Below are 23,488 nucleotides of genomic sequence, written 5' to 3' on the forward strand. Positions count from 1 at the left end.
CGATTTAAATTCCTGGAAAGCACAACTTACCACTGTCCGGGGGACATTGGACGCAGAGGGCGGAGATCAGAGCCCAGGGAGGAGGTGCAGTGACCCACATTCTTTAAATGTGAGGTCACGATGAGCATTCAGGAATAGTATATTTCAAAAGCTGGCCTTGTTGGAAGCAGGCAGTCCCAAGGCATGATGTTCCTGAGTGCAGGTGGCATCCACAGGGAAATCCAAATTTGGAGTGCAGGCCTCAAAGGGCACGGGCCCCGCACAATTTATTTTGCTTTCCCAAGATTGTGAGCAGCGCATTTCCAGCATGCACTTCCTTCCCACCATATTGAGGGCTTACTAGGCCGGTGAGCACCCAAGAAACTGCCGCTGCAGACCATCCATTTATATCCATAAGGAGCAGTATTGTGGCCTTCAGAATCTGTTCAGCCTATCTATCTATTCACCACCTACTTCACTGTTATCGTCGTCCTTTCAATCCAATTATAATAAAGATGTTTTCATTGATTTGTCAAATTGTCTCATAGCATAATTGTGTTCACCTGCCATTCATAAAACCAAACAATTATACAGCAAAGAAGGCAGCCATTTGGCCCTTCCTGCTTTTGTTGGCTTTCATAGAACAGTCATCCATATAGTCACACTCCACTGCCCTTTCTCCATACCCTTTTAATTATTTTATTTTTCAACAAGATGGAAAAAGTAGAGGCAGGGATTCTCACCCAAAAGACAATCATTGGAAGGAAGGGTAGGCCGGAGAAAGTATTTGCTCGAATGCCAAGCCAAAGTGTCAGTACACAATGGAAGTGCGTTTTACAAAATAAATTGTAATCGTTTGTTAATAAAGGTGAATCTAATTGAAACAATGTGTTATAGAATTTTGCAGATCATTATCTGGGATTCGCTAAAAGACAGTGCGTCTTTAAGGAAAAAGCAAATTGGGTAAGTGATTTAGTTTAAGTCTCTATGATGAAGAGTCACAACCCTGGCGTTAATATGAAAAACCCTGGCGTTACTAACTGACCTACTTCACCTATCAAACTTTTCAGCTCTTATTTCAGATTCCCAGCATTCAGGAGTATTTTTCTTTTTTATCATTCCTTATCCCTCATTTTTTGACAATATATCTGAATCTAGTTTTTTTTAACCTCCCGCCAGCCCATCCAAACACATGAACATGTCCAAAACAAGAGGCCAAACGTCACATAAATCCAACAGGGAATCGAAAAGGGATATCGGGCCGGGCCCTCCCGAGGTCGGGCTGTGTGTCAGCCCTTTCCCGGAGGAATTTCCACCCACCCACCCCACCACGAACCCCGACAACAGGGGGGGGGGTCTGTAAAATTCTGCCCATAAGTTTGATTAATTAGTAAAAATTCTGAAATTGAAAGCTAGTCTCAGTAATGGCGCCCTGAAACTATCAATTATTTTAAAAATCCATCTGGTCGCTTAGGGAAGGAAATCTGCTGTCCTTACCTGGTCTGGCCTACATGTGACTCCAGACCCACAGCAATGTGGTTGACTCTTAACTGCCCTCTGAAACGGCCTAGCAAGCCACTCAGTTCAAGGGCAATAAGGGATGGGCAACAAATGCTGGCCTTGCAGTGACGCCCACATCCCATGAAAGAATTAAAAAAATATGAAGATGGGAGGAGGCTCATGTGGAGCATAAACATTGGCATAGACTTCAACCTCTTAGAAAACAGCACCAGCAACTCACCAGTTATTTCTTCTGAGGCTGGTAAATAAGATGTTTTTTGAACTGTATGTACCCTCTGTTTTCTGGAGTGAGATTGCGGTTCCCATCCACAAGACTCAAATACTAAAAATATCAAAAATCAGAATTTACTGGCAGCATGCATCCCCCTTTTCCAGAAATCATGTGCCTTGCATGCTCACAGGCTTCCTTCAGAAATTTCTAAATTCAGCATCCCAAAAAAATACATCTGTTTTTCAGCACAGCACAGGTTTTAGAAAATTTGGTCTACCTGCATCCAATGTTAAGGAAACCTTATGTACTTTCACTGTAACTACCTATTTTGGTCTGTCACGCAAGCAAGGGTTTGAGTTACACAGAGAAATAGAACAAATCAGGGAATATCATCCTCTAAACATTGGTAACATTTCTGGAAGTCCATATAATAAAAACAGAATTTGACTTATTCAGTCAACATAAAGCAGTGGATCTGGTCCTCGCGCTGTATTGCCAGTAATTTTTCCTTATGTTGTCAGCTTTATTTTTAGGGTGTAGTCTCAACTTTTTGTTAATTCTCTCAGTTGTGATGTTCTTTCCTCCACACTCAGCAATGACCCTTCCTGATTCTAAGTTTCCCAGCTCTCTGCACATTTTTAAAATCCCGTTCATGGGATGTGGATGTCACTGGCAAGATGGACTGGTGAGCAGCATTCTTGAGCCACTGCAGTCCTTGTGGAGAAGATACTGTAACAGTGCTGTTAGGTAGGGAGTTCCATTTGACATTCAGCAAAATGTCTATGGCAATTCAAAACTTTGCCACCCCAATTATTTTGTTATCTGAAAGGACTTGCATTTATATAGCACCTTTCACAACCTCAGAACGCCCCAATGCGCTTTGAAGAGCTTCCCTGACGTTCTTTGAAATAGCACGGTGGGATCTTTTGCGTCCATCTGTGAAGGCAGACAGTGTATCGGTTTAAGGTCTCATACGAAAGGCGGCATCTTCAACAAACTTGTGCTTTCTCAGTATGGCCTGGAATGTCAACCTAGAATTTGTGCTCAAGTCTCTACAGCAGGGGCCTGAACCCGGACCACTCAAAAGGCACGACTGCTGCTACTGACCTGCCAAAACTGTAGGTGATTTAAAAAACTGACACTTAAGGTGTCTGAATATTTGCTGCAGCATGTCAGAAAGCTGAACCAAACAAAGGAGCAACAATACAAATGTAATTTTAAATATTAGCAATTTGACAGGCTGTATGCTACACGACGCCAATATTAAATACCCTCTCTTAGGCCCCCAGTACAAAGTATCCAGACAGTAACAGGGAGTAGGATGGGTGATAATCGGGAACATGTATTGGCAACTTTTGCAGGGACAGTCCCTGACGCTTCCGGTCAACCTAACTAGCTCAAAAATACTCCTGCCTAACGCCTGCTCTTATTGGTTGAAAGGATTTGCCTGCTCATTGTTGTGGCGTAGCCTTGCGCTCTGATTGCTTCGCCCTCATGTCCATCACACCAGCACGTTAGGCTTCCTCCCCCTTTGCCGTGTCTGGCTCTATTGATCTGACAGTGAGAAGGAATGCGGCCTTATGTCTGCAAAACAAACACACATATATGCACACACAAGGTGCATTAGGAATGCAAAAAATGTGCCACAATGACAAATGCAATGTTGTACAGGGATGGCATTATTGCAATCGCATCACCGTAAAACAAAATAAGTAATTATTACCGTTTGAAAATGCCTCGTCGATTTTTCAATACCCACTTCTTTCTTGCTGCTGACGGACGGACCGACGCTGCCATCTGATGGGCTTGCACAAAGCAATGAAGGCTTTATTTCTAAATACATTTCCGCAACTCTGTCGCCCTCTGTTGTAAAACTTGATCAATGAACTTTAGTGTAGTTACTGTGAGCAATTTTGTTTATTATAAAAACTACCACAAGCCCTAGTCGAAGCAGTCCAATCATTTTAAAAAGATGAGAATTAGTTGCTTGCAAAAGAGTATTTCAATTTAAAAGACTTGCATTTATATAGCGCCTTTCACAACCTCAAAACATTTTACAACCAATTAAGTACTCACATTTCTTGTTTTTATTTCAGATTTCCAGCCTCTGCAGTATTTTGCTTTTATTTAAGTACTGGATAAGTGCAGTCACTGTTGTACTGAACGCAGCAGCCAATTTGTGCACAGTAAGCTCCCTCAAACAACCATGATACTGATCATCTGTTTTGGTGAAATAAAACAGAAAGTGCTGGAAATACTCAGCAGGGCTGGCAGCATCTGTGGAAAGACAAGCAGAGTTAATGTTTCAGGTCTGTGACCTTTCATCAGAACTGGCAAAGGTTAGAAATGTAATAGGCTTTGAGCAAGTGAAAGGGGGAGGGGGGGAAAGAAGAACGTAAGGGAAGGTGGAAATAGGGCAGAGGGCAGGAGATATTCAATGACAAAGATGTCATCGAACATGGGCAAAGGGAGTTTTTTTTTTAAATTCATTCATGGGTTGTGGGCGTCGCTGGCTAGGCCAGCATTTATTACCCATCCCTAATTGCCCTTGAGAAGGTGGTGGTGAGCTGCCTTCTTGAACCGCTGCAGTCCATGGTGAGGTAGGTACATGCACAGTGCTGTTAGGGAGTTCCAGGATTTTGACCCAGCGACAGTGAAGGAATGGCGATAGAGTTCCAAGTCAGGATGGTATGTGACTTGGAGGGGAACATTGCAGGTAATGATGTTCCCATGCATTTGCTGCCCTTGTCCTTCTAGTTGGTAGAGGTCACGGGTTTGGAAGGTGCTGTCTAAGGAGCCTTGGTACGTTGCTAACAGTTGTAGTAAAAGACGAAGTATTAGTCCAGACTGTTAATGGCAGAATAATGAACAGCTCTGTCGAAGAGGTTGTTTTGAATCCACAACCTTCTCACTCGGAAGCCAGAGTACGGTCATTGTCCAATTGTTCTGACCACACCAGGTTGAAGGGCCCATTCTCATTCCCTTTCCATTCTCAAAAAATAGGGGCAAGTGAACAAAAACACACTCCACCATATACAAACAACAACTTTATTCATAGGCTTGAAAAAATATCTGTTGTTCTACTGTAAACTTTAGACAATTCACAGGAGAAATAAAAAATACTTGCTGAAATAGTGTACTTTCCTATCTTTTACAAAGGAAACTCCACTTTTAAATTATGTACCACATAACTAATAGTACCAGTGCAATAAAACATAAGTATCATAGCTTTTTCTGTTTGGAAAGAAATGCAAATGTTAGGGACTATAATTTTGTTTTTAATGCTACACTATGCACCATCTAATTTACCTGATTCTGCACTATGCCCTGGTAGCTAACACCCACTGCCTGGGGTAATGCAGGCTGCATGTTGCTAAACTTCTGTGGCGACTGCAGTTCTGGGCCTCTTCCTCCTCTTGCTGCCAATGCCTACAACACCCATCCGCTGATGAAAGAAATCCTGTGTACTATTCACTTCTATCACGGCTGTGTCCTTATTTTGAAATCTTCCTTCCATTAAATTAACCAACTACAGGTCTGATTTGCAACTGAATAATGCTCGACTCTGGAGCTGGAGAAGGCTGCATTAGTTTAGCTTTGATGACTTTTTAAATAGAGAATCATTATCATTTTGTGAAGTTTAATCAAACGTCCAATAACCCAATTTTGGAGCTGCAAGAATCCTCAGAACATTCCCAGATGAGAAAAAAAGCCCTTTTACATTTTTACTGATTTTACACACCTCGCTACTTGAATTTTACGACAAATTGCACAGAAGAAAATATGGTCATTGGAGTAAAATTTTCTCCCAATTAGAATGAAGAGACAAGGGTGGATGACTTGCTTCAGTGTTTGTCTCTGCAAATTTCCCTTTTATAAAATATAGGCGCATGAAGACATTTTGATGGGATATTCCTAATCCTTTAAAAAGAACTTAATCACAAACTCAAAAAGTAAAAGAAGTAAACTTGGCCCTGCATTTCTGTTTATCTTTTCATGCCAGCCAGAAAACTGACATCAAGTAAAAACAAAGTCTAATTGTTAGGAAACTGCTCAAAAGATCATCACTGGAAGCCTCTAAATTGCACTTGGAAACATGAGTTTTGTTCAGGCATTCCACCCAGACACAAACTTGCCTTTCATATTCTCATTGGCCTGTTTTGCATTTCCATCATTGTTTGTTTTTGTTTCAGGAACTCAGTATTCACAGTATTTCTTTCTTTCTGTGCAATACATAAGCTTCAATATCAGGAAAGAGGTATCTCAGACAAAGAGCACCCATTACGGTCTCAGCCAGCAAAGTTTTTCTGAAGTTGAGTCACTTTTGTAATATAGGGACACCTGGCAGCCAAATTGCACATAGCAAGGATTTCAAAAAGGACAATAAAATAAACGACCAGCTGAACAGTTTTACGGATGTTGGCTGAGGGATAAACGTTGGCCAGGACATCTTGAGAACTCCATTGCTCTTCTCTAAATAGCACCATGGGATCTTTTAAGTCCACTATTGTTTAACATTTCATCCAAAAAACAGCACTTCTGACAGTGCAGCACTTCCTCAGTAGTGCCCTGAAGTGCTAGCCTAGATTAGTGTTCATGGCACTGGAGTTGAGCTTGAACACAAAACTCCTAATTCAGCGGCAGGAGTGCAGCCACTGAGCCGAGGTTGACAGTTAGCCTTCATAGGAGGTAATGAAGATACTTAACAGCACAAAGAAGATGAACAAGAAACTGTACTTTCAGATACACCAGGAGAGCAGAACAAGAAAGCACTGGTTCCGGTTGTGAAAGGCATATTTATGACAGTCAACCAGATCATTTCTTCTTTTACACACAAAGGGCTATCAACAGCTGGAACAGGTTGGAAGACCATGAGACTGGAATAATTTAAGGAGCAATGAGATGCCATAATAGTAACTAAGTACTCTGGAAAGATTAGATCATTTGGCTGAAGGCATTTTTCATCCAAACCTATGCTGTGGTTAAACTGGATATGAACAATATTGGAGAGGGGAGGGGGGTATGTTAGATGACTAACTGCTTACAAATGAACCCCAGGTGGAGAATTTAAGTTATAAGCAATTTTTGTTTTGCTATATATTTTTCCATATTTAAAAAATGAAATTATTGAAAACAGGTTTGGTTGTTTGAGATCAAGAACAGGAATAGTCCCAGCTGCCACAATTAAAGCCCAAAAATTATAACAGAAAAGAGTTGTTCTCCACTGACAGCTTGCTGATGCTTCGCACTACTCTGCTAAGGGTTAAAGTCGCAGCATTGATCAATGTTCAAATCTTCCAAAAGTGCATGTTAACTTTTGTCAGGACACTCTATGGGATGTTTCAAAGCTCAGCATCACATACAAGAGGTGAAAACTATTTATAAATAATGTGTTTTTTTTCTCCATTTTGTTTTGCAGAGAACATATCCCTGACCATCATAGGATGGCCGAGGAAATTGTAGAGGAGTGAGCAACCTATTTGTCCACCATGCAACCTGTGATGACACTGTCAACACTGGAATAAAAAAGGAAAGCATAGATGGAGAAGACAGAATAAATGTCAAATAAAGGAGAATTTAAGCATTAAAAACCTATCATTTTACTTCATTTGTTTTAAAATCAGTACCTGGCATAAAATGATTTTCATTGCTCTACAAATAGCTGGGTCAAGACTCATTATATTTATGTAACTAGATAATAATGTTGCAAACATTCCTCCAATGGCTCAGTTGGCTAAATGCATTGTGGGACTGAGCTACACAAAACTACAAAGTCCCAGGTTTGATCCCTGAATTAGTTAATCTCAGCCGCAGTACCAAGTGGGGTGCTAAAGGTGATCTCAGTGCCATTGGGCTAGGAAGTGGCAGGAGGGAAAGCAACCACGATCCCTGCTCCTGATTGCCATCCAGTGACTCCTGTCAACAGGATCAACAACATAAACAATTTGCATTTATGTAGCACCTATTAACAGAGTAAAAAATCTCAAGGCGCTTGATTATGGCCATGCGTCTGTGTGCGTGTGGACAGAAATCAAGCTCAGCACCCATGATCTCCACCACCGCTACCAGCACCACCCCACCCCCACACAGTCATAGAGACTGGCGACATTCTATATCTATACTCACTCGCAAAGAATGCATATTTGAATAAGGTTAACAGAGGCACCTAAACCAGCACGAGCCAGCACCTTCAGAAGAGGGAAGAAAACAGCAATGTTAAGCTTTTTTTTTTTAAAAGTGCACAACAAACTGTTGATTTGTTTCAGACTGATGTTCAGTGCAATATTACATATATTACTTCAGTTTCTTAGCATCATAAATGTGCTTGTGCAGGTTAGTATTATCTCAGATTCATAACAAAAGACATGGCCAAAGATAGTTCTTCTGTAAGCTCTTCAGGAAGGGTAGTCACAATTGTAATAATACTCCGAGTAAGACAGAGTATCCTAAAAGAAAAAGAAACACATTTGAAACATTAACGATAAATTTTTTGAAATAATTCCTTTTTAACAATAACTATTCTCCCATGAGTTGTAAACTCTACCTTCTTCAAGGATGTCAGGACTGTCAAGACATTTCCCTGATGCTTTAGTGGATAAACATACTTTACGCTATGCTGCTGAACCCGAAAAAACAGCAAAATCCTAGGTTTGTGTCCTAGCTCGTGCCGGGTTGCCTCATTTTAGCCAAAGCAGCCCCAGTGCCCTGAAACTGGGGCTGGCCACGAGTCACAGTTGTGATGCCTATAAAGTTGAATAGCCTGCCAATACCTGCTGACCAGGCTCAATGATGAATAATCAGCAGCTAGCCAAGTGCTGGATACATCTGCAGCTCACTGATGCCATTTAAACAAGACCCAGGCCTCAAAATGTCTCCAGCCTCTTCACCCCAGAATGGGTGGGCTGACTGTACGCTCCATTGACATGCCACCCAAAAATCAGGAGAAAAAATTGCTGGCGAGGGAGAAATGAACAAGCACTAACTCAGTTTCAAAAGGAAACTCCAAGCATAATACCTCGCACTCAGCATTAATTCAATTTTCCTATCGACTTGGAACTCATTGAGATCAGCTGCTTGGCAAGATTGTTAAAGACATCATTATAAAGACTTTTAACTAATGAATTCTGAAACATCTCTTGCCCAGGAGGACCTTTTCCACCTGCTCTGAAGCTGCTTTGGAAGATCTGACACATATGATGACTTGTTTGGATGACATATTTCATCCATTCATTTCCAACTGGCTGCTAGTCATCTCTGTAAGGATAAGCTCCTCGTGCTAGATTCCAATCCAAGTACGCAAACCAGTGTAAAAATGGCTAGTATTGATTAGAACACAAGGCTAACAAGTAATAAACCTTTGATTTAGTTCAAGAAGCATCTAACTCTTTTCAAAGTTCATCACCAGTCAGTTAGATACAGACTCATTGAATAAGACATCCAAATGGATCAACCTGGTCCAGTGACTTGACATAGCATATCTCCTGAGGCTAATTTCAAACGAGCATCAACTGAAGTATCTTCCTTCATGCAAGATATTTATTTACAAAGCAACCTTTTTTAAAAATAGTCCTTCAAGTGCTAGAGAGATCTGTACATTCAAATTATTTCATCAACCCAACCAAATGATACTCTACTTTCGCCCCTTTCTAACATTAATTATAAAAGGTTAACATAGTTACGTATTTCTTACGACTAACGAAAACACAACTCTATGGTGAATAAAAAGAACTTTACGTGCTTTAGTGACCACTGGAGATTTTTTTTTTAAACCTGCTTCAAGTTAAACTGAATTTTAATTGTTTTAATGCCTATCCTGGAATTTTACTTGCTTTAATTGTTATTTGATACTTTGATTAAAAGGCAGAGCAAAGCAAAGCCGGAGTGCTTCATTTATGTTACACCACCTGTAATCATACCCCAACACAAGTCACAGTCTTGACAAGAGATAAATGAAAAGTATCGGAAGACAAACTAGGATAAAACCCTTCTCTGTTTGAAGTTATGAAACTAGATTAATTGGTGTTGAGAGGAATGTTTAATGTTGCTTTGAATTCACAAAATGTATCATATAAATAATTCTGCTTAATAAATCTCATGTAAAGCCTCCTGTTTAATGACCTGCTTTAAAATGTCACTTTAAAAAAGTAGTGCTAGGATTTAGTTTAAGCTATTTCATGGACTCCTCAACATATATATTTTAAAACTGTTCAGTGATTCCCACAGAATACCATTCCAGAAATGCATCAGAAACAAACATTCTCCCATTAACTGCCAAACCCTTGGTTCCTGCCCATCCTACTCACCAGTTTACGTAATGATACGGTAGCACAGGCTCCTGCTCAGACCCCTCACCAACAGCCAGTCCAGATTTTAAAGCTTTGAAATTAGCTTCAATGTCTTTTTTTAGGACGTCCAAATTAACATATCCACTGAAATAATTTAGAACTTTCTGCAAGGAGAGAATAAAAGTACTTGAATGAAAAACAGCTCTCCTTCAATTGTCTAGTGGACAGTGCCACCATCCAGTGTAGTACTAAGCCATGCAGAACAGAAGATTACTGGTTTGATTCCTGGTCTCTGCAGCATTAACCTGCTTTTATATTACAGTGAAGGGGTTTCTTGTGCTTCTGGCTTCCAAAGTGTGATCTTGCACAACTGGTAGCAGCTCCAAACCAATTCATGAAAGCCAGTGTCCAGGCAGACCCAGTTAAAAACAGATCTTTCAGTAAAACCAGTAGATTTACACTGGGGTTGCCGCTGGTTACATGAGATCTGTGCTTCAGGAATTTTCAAAACCAAGATTGAGAGATTTTTGTGTGTAAGGGTATCAAGGCATAAGGAACAAAGGTGGGAAAATGGAGTTGAAATACAGATCAATCATGATCTAACTGAATGGCTCAAGGGGCTAAAAATGCTATGTTCCGAATAGGCCGCACAAAGCTCAGTGGTATTTTATTAATGCGTCATGTTATAAACATCAGTTAGCCTAGAAGGAGCAGAGTTTTTATTTTTAAAAAGGAATGCCTTTCTTTGTGTCTGTTTGCTAAGGATTTGCTCTGTCGCATCAAGTGATTGGACATCAGTGACGTTGATCAATTTGCCAATATTTCTAGATGAACTCGACTCTTCAATGTATGAGCTCTAACACCTACTTAGTACTCCATCACTTTTGTGCTTTAGCTTGGAATTTTTTTAAAACACGAACTATTGAAAGACGTAAAAAGGTGATTGGGAATAAATTACATGATTAATATAACTGGCTCAGACTACATTACACACACAAAAAAAGCAGAGCATAATCTTTGACAGCCTCCATTCCCAAACCATCCTCAGTCAGTACAACATGAGAGAAAAGAAAATCACCAATAGGGCAGCAAAGTTTAACTTGGTTATTACTCAGGTCCTGCATGTTTTGTTGATAATTATTAAAGGCACCAGTCTGTGTTTAAACCTTCAAATACAATCTCACACACACCTGATGTTTCACATAATCGCTGAATTCTTTTATTCCTTTGTGGAATTAATCATGGTCATATTTACCTCATGTGGGAGAGAAGGGGGAATAGGAGGAAATACAAGTAGTATGATAAAAATGCTTGCTGATACATCACATAATGGACAAAGTGTTACAAGGACAATTTTTATAATGTGTTCTGAGATTAACCATGATGATACTCACATACAAGACTGAAAGCTGATGTGCTATGTACTTGTGGCTTCCCAGGTGCTGCACATCACCTTCCAACTGCTGGCTCAAAACCAGGAGCTGATTTAGTTTCCCAATGTGGGAAAAATAATCTGCATTGAAAGCACAAACAAAGCAATTTTAGTCTTCTTCCCTCTCTGCCTCTATGACATCCTAATTGGTGCAGTACAGTGTGGCTTTCTTGAGGAGAAAGGCAGCCATTGGAGAAATAGGGAAGATCACATACCAAGTAGAATAGGTGAAGCTATACACAAAGCTGATCATGAACTTAAGTGTTATCAAGGTATAATAAAGCTTCTTTAGCATGGTAAAAAAAGTAAAAATTTCCTCTGAATTTAATCAGGAAATAAGGGCTAAGGATTGTCAGAAATGTACTACAATTAGTGCAAATACAGCAGTAAATGTGTTGCAGACCTACAAATGCAGATAGAACAAACCCAATAAGTAATTCATTAGATACTCATAACACATTGTCCAGAAAAGTTATATTTTAAAACATATGCTCAAACACAAAATTACTCAATCTATAACAGAGCACAAAATTAGGTAATACTATTGACTGAACCATGCAAAATCACAGCACAGCACAGTAAGGAATTCACAGCTTCATCATATGGTTCAAGAACATTAAAAGAAACTGCTACATTTTCACTCACTGGTTCAAGTTGCTTCCTCAGTGAAGACCAAATGTTTCCCCTTCACGGAATATTTATGCATTATATACAAAATTTAAATAATAAAGACAGTCAGTCATTCACTGATCTGTTATAAACTTTATTTGAAGAAGCTGTTATTCAAAGTAAACACTATTTGTGCACAGACAGTATCCAGGTTTGCTTTCCTACACATAAAATGACACATTTTCCCTGCTCTTTAAGATACTGCATGTTACGCACTATTCCCTGGATGAATAAACTGTTCCCAGGCCTCCACCGGTGCTGCAGAAAGCACTTTTACATTTTCTCAAGGGCTCAACCAGAGATTTGAGACTTCCATATGCCACTCTTCAGTTTGATTATTTTTCTGCCACCACTCCAAATCAAGACTGTTGGAGGGTCTAAAGCCATGATTCAAGAACTCCCAGCAAGGAATCCAGCTCTGTATATTTAGGTATGAGGTGGAGACCTAATGAAAGCTCAGCAGCAAGGAACAAAAAAATGGAAGCCTCCAGGGCCGTCGGCTCTCTGAAAGTCAGGTTCTTTATGGTAGCCAGTGTTGCCAACAGGAGGAGTACCTCATGCCTGTTGTCCATAATACTTCTTGCAGCTAAAAGGCTTCGTAATAGCTGTTCAGAGGAGCTCAACAACAACCTAAGGCAATGTATACAGCTTTTCTTTAGTTCCTTGTGAGAGGTACAATACAGCATGATAGAGGTTGAGAATGTAACGTGTGAGCAACCATGAATGCAAATCCATGTCGCGTTCCACCTTATAAAACTAATGCAAGCCACTGTTCTTTAAAAAAATAGGTGAAATTAGAAGCAGAGAAGGGTGGCACAAAATAAATTCGAAAAATAAAGATCTGTTAGCTATTAACTCACCTGAAGGCAAAACCCTCACAGTTCTTCACACACTCAACAAAAAGAGCCATCTTTGACGCAAAAGCTATAGAAAACCATAGGGTTGAGTTTCAACTCTAAATGAAAATTAAGATAAATTTTTGAAAACAATAAAATGAAAAAGCACCTTACAAACTGTTACTAAGAACTTAAAACCAAGAAAGAAAAACTAATACTTTTTGCTGCACAGCTTATGTGAATAATGCATCACACATAATGCTTTCCAACCCCAAACTTATAAACCACTGTACAACCTCATTTTATAGCCAACTGCAATAATGTCGGTCATGCTTCTAAACAGTTCATTAGTCTCAGATATGGCATTTTAAAATATCTGACATCTTCATAGTAGAGAGATGGCGTTAACTGAATTGACAAACTTTGTATTCAAATCTGATGGAATATAGATATATCTACATTAGCACTATGCAGCCCAGAGAAAACAACATGTTACATTTATATAATATAATAGTTCCGAAGAAGGGTCACTGACCCGAAACGTTAACTCTGCTTCTCTTTCCACAGATGCTGCCAGACCTGCTGAGTGGTTCCAGCATTTGTTTTTATTTCAGATTTCCAGCATCTGCAGTATTTTGCTTTTATAACGTTACATTTGGTTTGTTAAGTAAATATTCACAGAAGGTAACAAAAAAAGGTAGCAAACAACCACTTTGTACTCCTTGCTAGCAAGTAACGAGAATACATTTAGGTTTTTCTAGACGCTTTGACCCCTATGGTATATTATCATTTCATTTAACTCCATTAACTAAAATTAAAATACATTTGAAGCCTTTGCACAAATTTTGATCCTGCTCAGCTTCAGAGAAGCAAATATTAGCAGAAGAAGGAAGAAGAACTGGAAAATATAGTAACACACTCACAATACAATTGAGTGTTTTACAGATTTTTGTGTCCAGAACTCTGATCAGTTTTACATGGAAACCTAAGGATTAAGTTTACAGAGCCAATTTGCCTGATCTTTGCTCCTGGAGAGAGGCTCTGGATCGGCGCAGGCTTGGAGGACCGAAGGGCCTGTTCCTGTGCTGTAATTATCTTTGTTCTTTTCTTTGTTTGTTCTTTGACCTACAGGAATTGTTGCCCTTTTTCCTGCAGCTTGTCCAGATAAATTGAAAGCAAACAATCTGAAATGGAGCAAGATGTGATTATGAACAGCCCAGGTGGTGGCTAATTATCAATCTGGCTATGATCCATCCCCTTTCTCTAAGCATATTTCATATAAGGCAAATCTCAGCCTGTGTTCCTGGCACAAGCACTAATGGAATCATAGAATGGTTGCAGCACAGAATGAGGCTATTTGGTCAGTTGAGCCCAAGCTAGTTCTCTGCAAGAGCAATTTAGCTAGTCCCACTCCCCCGCCCTTTCCCTCTAGCCCTGCAAATATTTTTCCTTCAGGTGCTTATCCAATTCCCTTTTGAAAGCCACGATTGAATCTGCCTTTACCAGCCTTTCAGGCAGTACATTCCAGATTTTAATCACTCACTGAATAAAAAAAAAATCCTCATGTTCCCTTTGGTTCTTTTGCCAATCACCTTAAATCTGTGTCCTCTGGTTCTCAACCCCTCCGCCAATGAAAACAGTTTCTACCTATCTATTCTGTCTCTGACCCCTCATGATTTTGAACACCTCTAACAAATCTCCTCTCAACCTTCTCTTCTGTAAGGAGAGCAGCTCCAGCTTCTCCAATTTATCAACGTAACTGAAGTCTCTCATGCCTGGAACCATTCTCGTAAATCTTTTCTACGCCCTTCTAAAGCCTTAATATCTTTGCTCAAGTGCGGTGCCCAAAATTGGGCACAGAGCTCCAGTTGAGGCTGAACAAGTGTTTTATAAAGGTTCATCATAACTTCCTTACTGTTGTATTCTATGGGGAAATTTTATGCTCTCCCCTCCAGCAGGTTTGGAGGCAGGGAGAGCATATAATCGGGTGGGTGGGTGGCGGGGGGAACCCTGTCAACTTCCCGCCTCAGCTGAAATTAAATCCGATTAATGCCCAATTAAGGGCCTCATCCCGCCGCCGCAATTAGCCGAACAGGCGGGCAGCCCTGTCGACGCATGGGAAGCGCGGCAGGTAAAACAGTGCGGGCTGCTTGCCGACTCCTGGAGGGTGGGTGTTGGGAGGGTCCCTTGTTAAAAGGCTCTTAGTGCCTGAATGAAAGACCCAGCATTGGGAAGGGGGGCCCTCTGAGAGCCAGCCCCCTGTCCTTGCTGCTGACCCCTCTAAACACTCCCTCCCTGCGACCCCCACGCTACAAGGCCCCTCCTGTTCCACTGGCCGGCAGCTCTCAGGGGTCAGGACTTCCTTCACCAGGGTCCTTGATCCCATGGAAGGCCTGCCGCTGTCCATTCATGTGCCTAATTGGCACTTGATTCAGTGGAGCTCCCACAGAAGAGGTGACACCGGGTTCTTGGCGTCGCTTTTGCCAGACGTCGAGACCCCGTCGTCCAGATAAAATCCCAGCCTATGCTTCTATTTATAAAGCCCAGGATCCCGTATGCCTTTTGACCACTTTCTCAACCTACCCTGCCACCTTCAACAATTTGTGCTCATATACTCCCGGGTCTCTTTGGTCCTGCATGACCTTTAGTTTATGTTGCCTCTTCTCATTCTTCCTACCAAAATGTATCAACTAGCATATTGTATTTTAATTACATCAACGTCCATCATCTCATTGTTACATTTTAACAGCAAAACCTTTCAATGTGTACGTTACCCTTTATTCAGTAATATACTTCATTTTAATCCATTTAATGTGATGTTACAGTTCTTCTGCAGAATTAAAAAAGAGACACACAACCAAAATCGTTAAGAGCAAGACATTGATACAGATATCAGTTATTTGTAGAACATAGGTGAATGTATCAAGACAGGGGAGACCATTCTTACCATCCAAAGGAGGCCTTTCCAGCATGTCAACGGGTCTACCATGTATTACAAATATTTCAACACGGGGAAACAACGTCGACAATCCTTGAGAATCCAGATAGTCCTGTAAAAGACAGTTTACACTGTACTTTCAGACTTATGAAAAGGATGTAACATAGCAATAATACAGCAACAGCATCCTTTAGTTCCAGAGCACATTTTTTTTTAAAGAATAGTCGTTTGGTAATACAGAACTTGAGAATTGCTGAAAATAGAGACATGTTGTCGAAGCTTTTCGTCTTGCACTCATCAGGACAATACACAAGAATAATCAATGTAAGGGAAAAGCAACAACTTATACTGCATGAGAAGAGAGCTATTTTAGAATGGTAAAATCTATCAAATTCTTTCCAAAAACAGCTGTATTTAAATAGCACCTTTGCTGTAGAAAATGTCTCAAAAGTGCTTCACAGACCTTTCCACTATTATCACTAGTGCATCAAGGCTACAGATTAAGGTACTTTAATGCAAATATTTTTCAACCAAACAGATGTCTAAATAGGAACAACATTACATAAGAATCAACAATTAATTAGTTTTAAAAGATAGTAAAGCACATTACCTCCAGCTGTGGAACAGGGTCTGGCAGATGCTCCAGATATTGTTTAATTCTTTCAACATAATCTACACCTGTATGAGAATGAAAGAATAATTTGAAAAACAGCCAAGCAAATTGCTGAATTCCAATAGACCATTACTACACCCTGGATAAGTATTTAAAAATAAAGCATCTCTTCAGAATTAAATGCATCCCCTTTTGGAACCTGGACTGAAGTCCAGCCCAAACTGATCACTGTAAGGGTCCTATATGAAAAAGATATGGACGATAACAACCTATTTCATGGTAGATAAGGAGCCAAAATAGAAAACTGCTCCAGGTTAGCAACCTTATATAAGGGTTACAGGATGGCTGGTATTGAAAATGGGAAAAATGTTGCACTGGTGGCAGTACAAGCTACTTGCCTGCAACTGGGGCAGAGGCACATTTTTGGAACAGAGTTGAGAAAGCATTACTGTGCATTTAACCTTGCCTGGGAGTTTTTGACGCTGACAACAGGCATGCAAAATGGGGGCAAGGGTGGCAGAAAAACTATTTTCTTTTTTCAAAACTTCATACTACTTCCAGATTTCGCCCGCCACCACCCCCCCCCCCCCCCCACCACAACCCTCTTCTTTTGGGCCTCCTTATCTCGAGAGACAATGGATACGCGCCTGGAGGTGGTCAGTGGTTTGTGAAGCAGCGCCTGGAGTGGCTAGAAAGGCCAATTCTGGAGTAACAGGCTCTTCCACAGGTGCTGCAGAGAAATTTGTTTGTTGGGGCTGTTGCACAGTTGGCTCTCCCCTTGCGCCTCTGTCTTTTTTCCTGCCAACTACTAAGTCTCTTCGACTCGCCACAATTTAGCCCTGTCTTTATGGCTGCCCGCCAGCTCTGGCGAATGCTGGCAACTGACTCCCACGACTTGTGATCAATGTCACACGATTTCATGTCGCGTTTGCAGACGTCTTTATAGCGGAGACATGGACGGCCGGTGGGTCTGATACCAGTGGCGAGCTCGCTGTACAATGTGTCTTTGGGGATCCTGCCATCTTCCATGCGGCTCACATGGCCAAGCCATCTCAAGCGCCGCTGACTCAGTAGTGTGTATAAGCTGGGGATGTTGGCCGCTTCAAGGACTTCTGTGTTGGAGATATAGTCCTGCCACCTGATGCCAAGTATTCTCCGAAGGCAGCGAAGATGGAATGAATTGAGACGTCGCTCTTGGCTGGCATACGTTGTCCAGGCCTCGCTGCCGTAGAGCAAGGTACTGAGGACACAGGCCTGATACACTCGGACTTTTGTGTTCCGTGTCAGTGCGCCATTTTCCCACACTCTCTTGGCCAGTCTGAACATAGCAGTGGAAGCCTTACCCATGCGCTTGTTGATTTCTGCATCTAGAGACAGGTTACTGGTGATAGTTGAGCCTAGGTAGGTGAACTCTTGAACCACTTCCAGAGCGTGGTCGCCAATATTGATGGATGGAGCATTTCTGACATCCTGCCCCATGATGTTCGTTTTCTTGAGGCTGATGGTTAGGCCAAATTCATTGCAGGCAGACGCAAACCTGTCGATGAGACTCTGCAGGCATTCTTCAGTGTGAGATGTTAAAGCAGCATCGTCAGCAAAGAGGAGTTCTCTGATGAGGACTTTCCGTACTTTGGACTTCGCTCTTAGACGGGCAAGGTTGAACAACCTGCCCCCTGATCTTGTGTGGAGGAAAATTCCTTCTTCAGAGGATTTGAACGCATGTGAAAGCAGCAGGGAGAAGAAAATCCCAAGAAGTGTGGGTGCGAGAACACAGCCCTGTTTCACACCACTCAGGATAGGAAAGGGGTCTGATGAGGAGCCACCATGTTGAATTGTGCCTTTCATATTGTCATGGAATGAGGTGATGATACTTAGTAGCTTTGGTGGACATCCGATCTTTTCTAGTAGTCTGAAGAGACCACGTCTGCTGACGAGGTCAAAGGCTTTGGTGAGATCAATGAAAGCAATGTAGAGGGGCATCTGCTGTTCGCGGCATTTCTCCTGTATCTGACGAAGGGAGAACAGCATGTCAATAGTCGATCTCTCTGCACGAAAGCCACACTGTGCCTCAGGGTAGACGCGCTCGGCCAGCTTCTGGAGCCTGTTCAGAGCGACTCGAGCAAAGACTTTCCCCACTATGCTGAGCAGGGAGATTCCACGGTAGTTGTTGCAGTCACCGCGGTCACCTTTGTTTTTATAGAGGGTGATGATGTTGGCATCGCGCATGTCCTGGGGTACTGCTCCCTCGTCCCAGCACAGGCATAGCATAATTGTAGCTTGTTTTAACAATTATTTCTTAGAAATAAAAGTTCTAATTGTTATGAAGACAGCAACAAAGCATTCACACCTCAAAAGGCCATTGGGACCCAAGCTAGGTACTAACATACCATAGGTCTTAGCTGACAGTTCAGTTATACACCTCGCCTGAATGAAATCAATGGAAAAGACAGCTGCTATTTCACTATTGCCCATCTTGTGCTGCTGCCCAAGTCCATTTCATCACCCACCACCCTACCCCCACTCCCCACATGGTTTCTGTGCCAGGCCCTCAACAACCATACAATAACTAGCAAAGAGGAAACGCAGCTTTGAATATCAACTTTCACTTTATGGACTTTGTTTTACAAAAATAGCACATATTTTATAACAATTTTTTTTTTGCAAAAGCCCATTGTTGAGACAGCTGTGGCTCCACTTGTCCCATACCTATTTACATTCCTAAACTAATTTTTTTTTTTTAAATGCAGTCTCAATGTAACAACCTTTCCTCACCCGGGTAATTTTATTTTCCATTAATCTAGATTGTGGGATCGTTCAACCAAAGGGTTGCTCGCCAGGTTGTTGACACTTTGTTGACAAATGATAACCAAATCATAAAAGCTGCCACAAAATGGATATACTTTGAATGCAAATCTAACAACTCTATCCTTCTCCTGAAGGTTTAAATATAGTTTCCTGGACAGCAAGCATCCAACCAGTCATTATTTACTCTTGCGCCTGTTTGTAGTAGGTTGTCAGAATGCAGGACAAGTCTCTCCCAATGTCCACACTCACACAGTTCCAGCAGGGTTCACTTGATAAGAATCAGGAGTGGAAACCCTTGCCAATCTTTCCTCCCTCTATGATGGATGCTGAGATCAATGGAAACATACAGACCATACCTACCCCTTGGATGAGATCAGCTAATTGAGCACACCTTCCTTTCACTTTGAAGTTTTTTTAAATCTTGTTTCCTTTAGATTGCTCTTCACTGCTTACCCAAGATGGCAGAAATGCTGTGCAAAAATGGGTTCTGATGAAAGGTCACAGACCTGAAACATTAACTCTGTTTCTGTCTCCACAGATGCTACCTGACCTGCTATGCATTTCCAGCACTTTCTGTTTTCATTGGCAGAAATGCAACCTGGCGCCCAGACCTCTGCCAATTCTGCAGCATATCAACTGCTGGGGAAGGTACAAGAGAACTGCAGGTTAACACAAATTACTGTTTTCCTTCTTTTATGTTCTAAGGAAAGTGACTCACTTCTGCTGAACAGACTGAGCAAAGTTTTCCACTCATATGCTTGCACCCCACCCCACGCCACACCCACCTCCAATTTATTATAATGGACAAAAAATTCACAGGCTAGTGAGCACAAACATAGAGTATAAATGTAGAAAACCCTAGTCACTGTTTCTTCTCTCTCTTTATTAATCCAGTTTACTATGGAAAATGAAGGATTATAGGTCTACCCATTACCCTGTGAAGTTGGTATACTTATACCACACCACTGCAATACGCCAGTCAACCCAAGAGTAAGGCATACACGACAGAATGCAATTTCAGTATACTGTGATTTTATGCAGAAAATTATCTTTCAATACTTATAAAAAGGAAAATTAGTACAATCATAAGAAAACTCTTGCCTAAACTGAAAAGGTGGGAGAAGTTAAAGTTATCTCAATTTACAAAGCAGCAGAGAGAACTCTACAGCTAGCAAAGTATCATTAATCAGTAAATCAATGGAGACTCACAGGTTGGATGTTACTTTCCCCCTCCCCACCTCCAGGTTAAGGTGATTCCATGGGGGACCATTGGGCACCTTGGAAATCAAATTGGAATTTAAAAAATGCAACGCTGGACAGGAAAAGAACAGTAAAATAGAACCATTAAAAAAAAATCTTTGACCTTTCCCGGCTCTTTATTTTCACAGGTGAGCCTCTGCCTACCTTCACCTCTCGTTTCTAGCGCTGTTTACAAAAGATCTCCTAATCCTGCCAGTTTTTCTACTCCACGCAGCTGTGGGCAGCTACCCTCAAGAATATCTGCTCCAGAAACCTTCTACTGGGACTGATTAAAGACTTCTCAAATACTACAGTTTTTTTTTTTACTTAAACAGAGTTACTGGACCTACCTTTTATGTGAAAAGACTCTGACTCTACAGGGCTTTTATCGTCTCTAAGCTGTTCCTGTAACTAGAAATAACAACAGCTTTGATTAGCCAAATGATAATACAAACCTTTCCTAATTCAGAATAGAAATATATATTGCCCAAGTAACAATAAACAATTACCTGAACTGTACCAGGGAACTAAAGATTAAGTGAAAGAGGGACAAGGTAAAGAAGTTTAAAGGTGAGAGAGAAGATCTCCTCCAAGACACGTACCATCCTTGGTCATATATTGCTGTTCCTTCAGCATTGGTGGCTCAATATCTTGGATGTCCAAACCTAACAGCATTGTGAGAGTACCTTCACCAGTAAAATGTTCAAGAAGGTGGCTCTCCACCACTTTCTCAAGGGCAACCATGGGTGGGCAATAAAAAAGTGCTGGCTTGCTCGCAATGCCCATATCTCAAGAATTAATCTTTAACAAAGCAAGGAAAAACGATTTAGAAAGAGAGTTTCATTGTAGAGAGGTGTCATAGCTTAAAGGTCTGACATTGGAGCAGTAGGTGTTGGGAGTGGGCTGGGCGGGGTGGGGGGAAGGTAGGATACACAAGAGACCCGAGTTAGAAGATTTCTTCATATGTGAGAATAGGCTGTAATTTTTGCAGGCTATTTAAACAGAGGCCATCATTACCAAACCTGATCCTGTCCTTGCCCAGTATTCACACAACACACTTGTGGACAGGTGATACAGAACAAGCAGCAGAACAGTGCTGCAAATATTGTCCTGGCTGACAGTAATGTCAATGCAAACTGCAAATTGAATCTGGAACATTCTGGTCCATATGCGGGATGCTGCCCATGGGATAAGATATACATCACACTTCATAACATTGGTCCTCCTGGCAGGTCATGCCACTTGTGGAATAAACATTAAATGACTCATCTACCTCTATTTATATTACAGCTGTAGACGTGTAGCTGAACTTCAGCAAAAATGTATTCTATATGTATACTTCGTTCAGATCTACGTTATGGGACATTCTCATGAGGCACTGACTTTTTTTTTAATTAAATTGTTAAACTATTTCTTGCCTATATCAGTGGGCAGTAAAAGACACACAGATTGTAACTGTAAACAGCAACGCTTGGAACTGGTTACTATTACTCTGTTCAAATTTCCTATAAAAAAAGACTTCCTACAGAATCCTAATAATCATACTGAAATAGAATAACAGATTTTTTTTTAAGTAATGAATCGAGTCACAATTAAAAGAATTCTAACAAACTTGTTTTGCAGCTAATGTAATTATGGTCAGTCATTGATTGTCACAATCAGTGATCACACCTCATTTAACTGACAGATTACGTACTTGATGCACCTCCGCTCGGATAAGGAGATCGAGCTGAAAACAGAGAGACCAGATCTCCACAGCCACTTGCTCACTGCTCAGCTGGATGGGTTGAAGGGGTTTCTTAATGTTAACATCCACTGGACACAAGGGAGGCAACAAATCACATGTTATATCATAGTTATGCCAAGTTAACCTATAAAACTCACAAACAGAAAACTGAACCAACTGAATTTAATTTATACAATTTTATTTCTTCACTGGATCTCCTATTCTCCCCTCCATATTCCAATTGTCTCAGTACATCAGGCTGAGATATAAAAACTTTAATTTTTACAAATTATTAACAATTCAACAGACATTTCCAAGTTTAGCCTTAGGTCATTGGTAGCATTCCCCTGAGGTTGTGGGTTCAATCCCCACTCCAGAGACGCAAGCACAAAATCTAAGTGCAGTACTTCACTGAAGTGCTAGCCATCAGAGTTACTGTGGACGCAAAAGATCCCACAACATTACATTGAAGAGGAGTGGGGTACTTTCAGCCCACCCATCCCTGTGTCCTCTTCGTAGAATATACCAACATATCTTCCTTCTTGCACTTCTCTATATCCCTCTCTGGGTATAGGCTGTCCACAGACTACCTCGATTACACATGAGGCTAGAACTACTGCAAGCCGGATACGGTCAGCTGGAACAATTAAATCAGCAGAATGGGAGTTGCTGCAGGTTGTAACTACACCAATAATGCCGTGGGATCTTTTACATCCACCCAACAGGGCACACGGGGCCTCGGTTTAACATCTCATCCGAAAGACAGCACCTCTGACTGTACAGTACTCCATGAGTGTCAGCCTCGGTACTCAGATCCAGGAGTGAGACTTAAACCCCCGACCTTCTATATTACTGAGGTATGACAGTCTATCTTGCTGCCTCAACATTTTGGGGGCAACACCGTTATTATTAAATGCATTGTCCCATTTGCTGATATAATTAATTATTACACTGGGCGTCTCCCACCTCTGGATTGTCTTCGACAGATGCAAGAACATTGTTAGATATAATGCGTGGCATAACACAGGCTTTTTTTATATTTATAATCACAATGTTTATCACTGTAGTTGTCTTATCTAGGCCTTCCATACCTCTGAAGCGCCGCTGGTAGGTGCAGGGCTCCCGCAGCGGCTCCGTCCGCCCTACTGCTGCCATCGTTACCAGGACAACAGCAGCCGGACCCTAATGCGTGCCACACCAGGTCACCCAGGGGTTACGGTGGAACTCAACTCCT

At 41.3% G+C, this 23,488-nt stretch overlaps 2 protein-coding genes across 4 annotated transcripts in view; both read right to left on the reverse strand.

Moving 5' to 3' along the window:
* Window positions 1-3,523, reverse strand: part of LOC137371161 (cohesin subunit SA-2-like) — a 145,183-nt gene extending 141,660 nt beyond the window's left edge. For 2 of the 3 annotated variants that reach the window (XM_068033226.1, XM_068033224.1), the window contains exons 1-2: window positions 3,435-3,523; window positions 3,159-3,295 (exon numbers count right to left, since the gene is read on the reverse strand). The gene's annotated coding sequence lies outside the window, so the exon portion shown is untranslated. Of the gene's footprint in view, window positions 1-1,720; window positions 3,296-3,434 lie in introns of all 3 variants that reach the window. The other variant, XM_068033225.1, reaches the window with a different exon arrangement.
* A 1,250-nt stretch (window positions 3,524-4,773) lies between these two features.
* Window positions 4,774-23,416, reverse strand: si:ch211-218d20.15 (uncharacterized). Its single transcript, XM_068033227.1, has 8 exons — window positions 23,346-23,416; window positions 22,225-22,343; window positions 20,879-20,939; window positions 16,482-16,549; window positions 15,881-15,983; window positions 11,391-11,509; window positions 10,015-10,160; window positions 4,774-8,157 (listed from the first exon to the last, which is right to left on the reverse strand). Exons 1-8 carry the CDS (start codon window positions 23,407-23,409, stop codon window positions 8,052-8,054), a joined length of 786 nt encoding a protein of 261 aa, XP_067889328.1. The 5' UTR covers window positions 23,410-23,416; the 3' UTR covers window positions 4,774-8,051.
* Between the last annotated feature and the right edge of the window lie 72 nt (window positions 23,417-23,488).

Source organism: Heterodontus francisci, chromosome 6 (assembly GCF_036365525.1).
Source record: "Heterodontus francisci isolate sHetFra1 chromosome 6, sHetFra1.hap1, whole genome shotgun sequence".
Classification (NCBI taxonomy): domain Eukaryota; kingdom Metazoa; phylum Chordata; class Chondrichthyes; order Heterodontiformes; family Heterodontidae; genus Heterodontus; species Heterodontus francisci.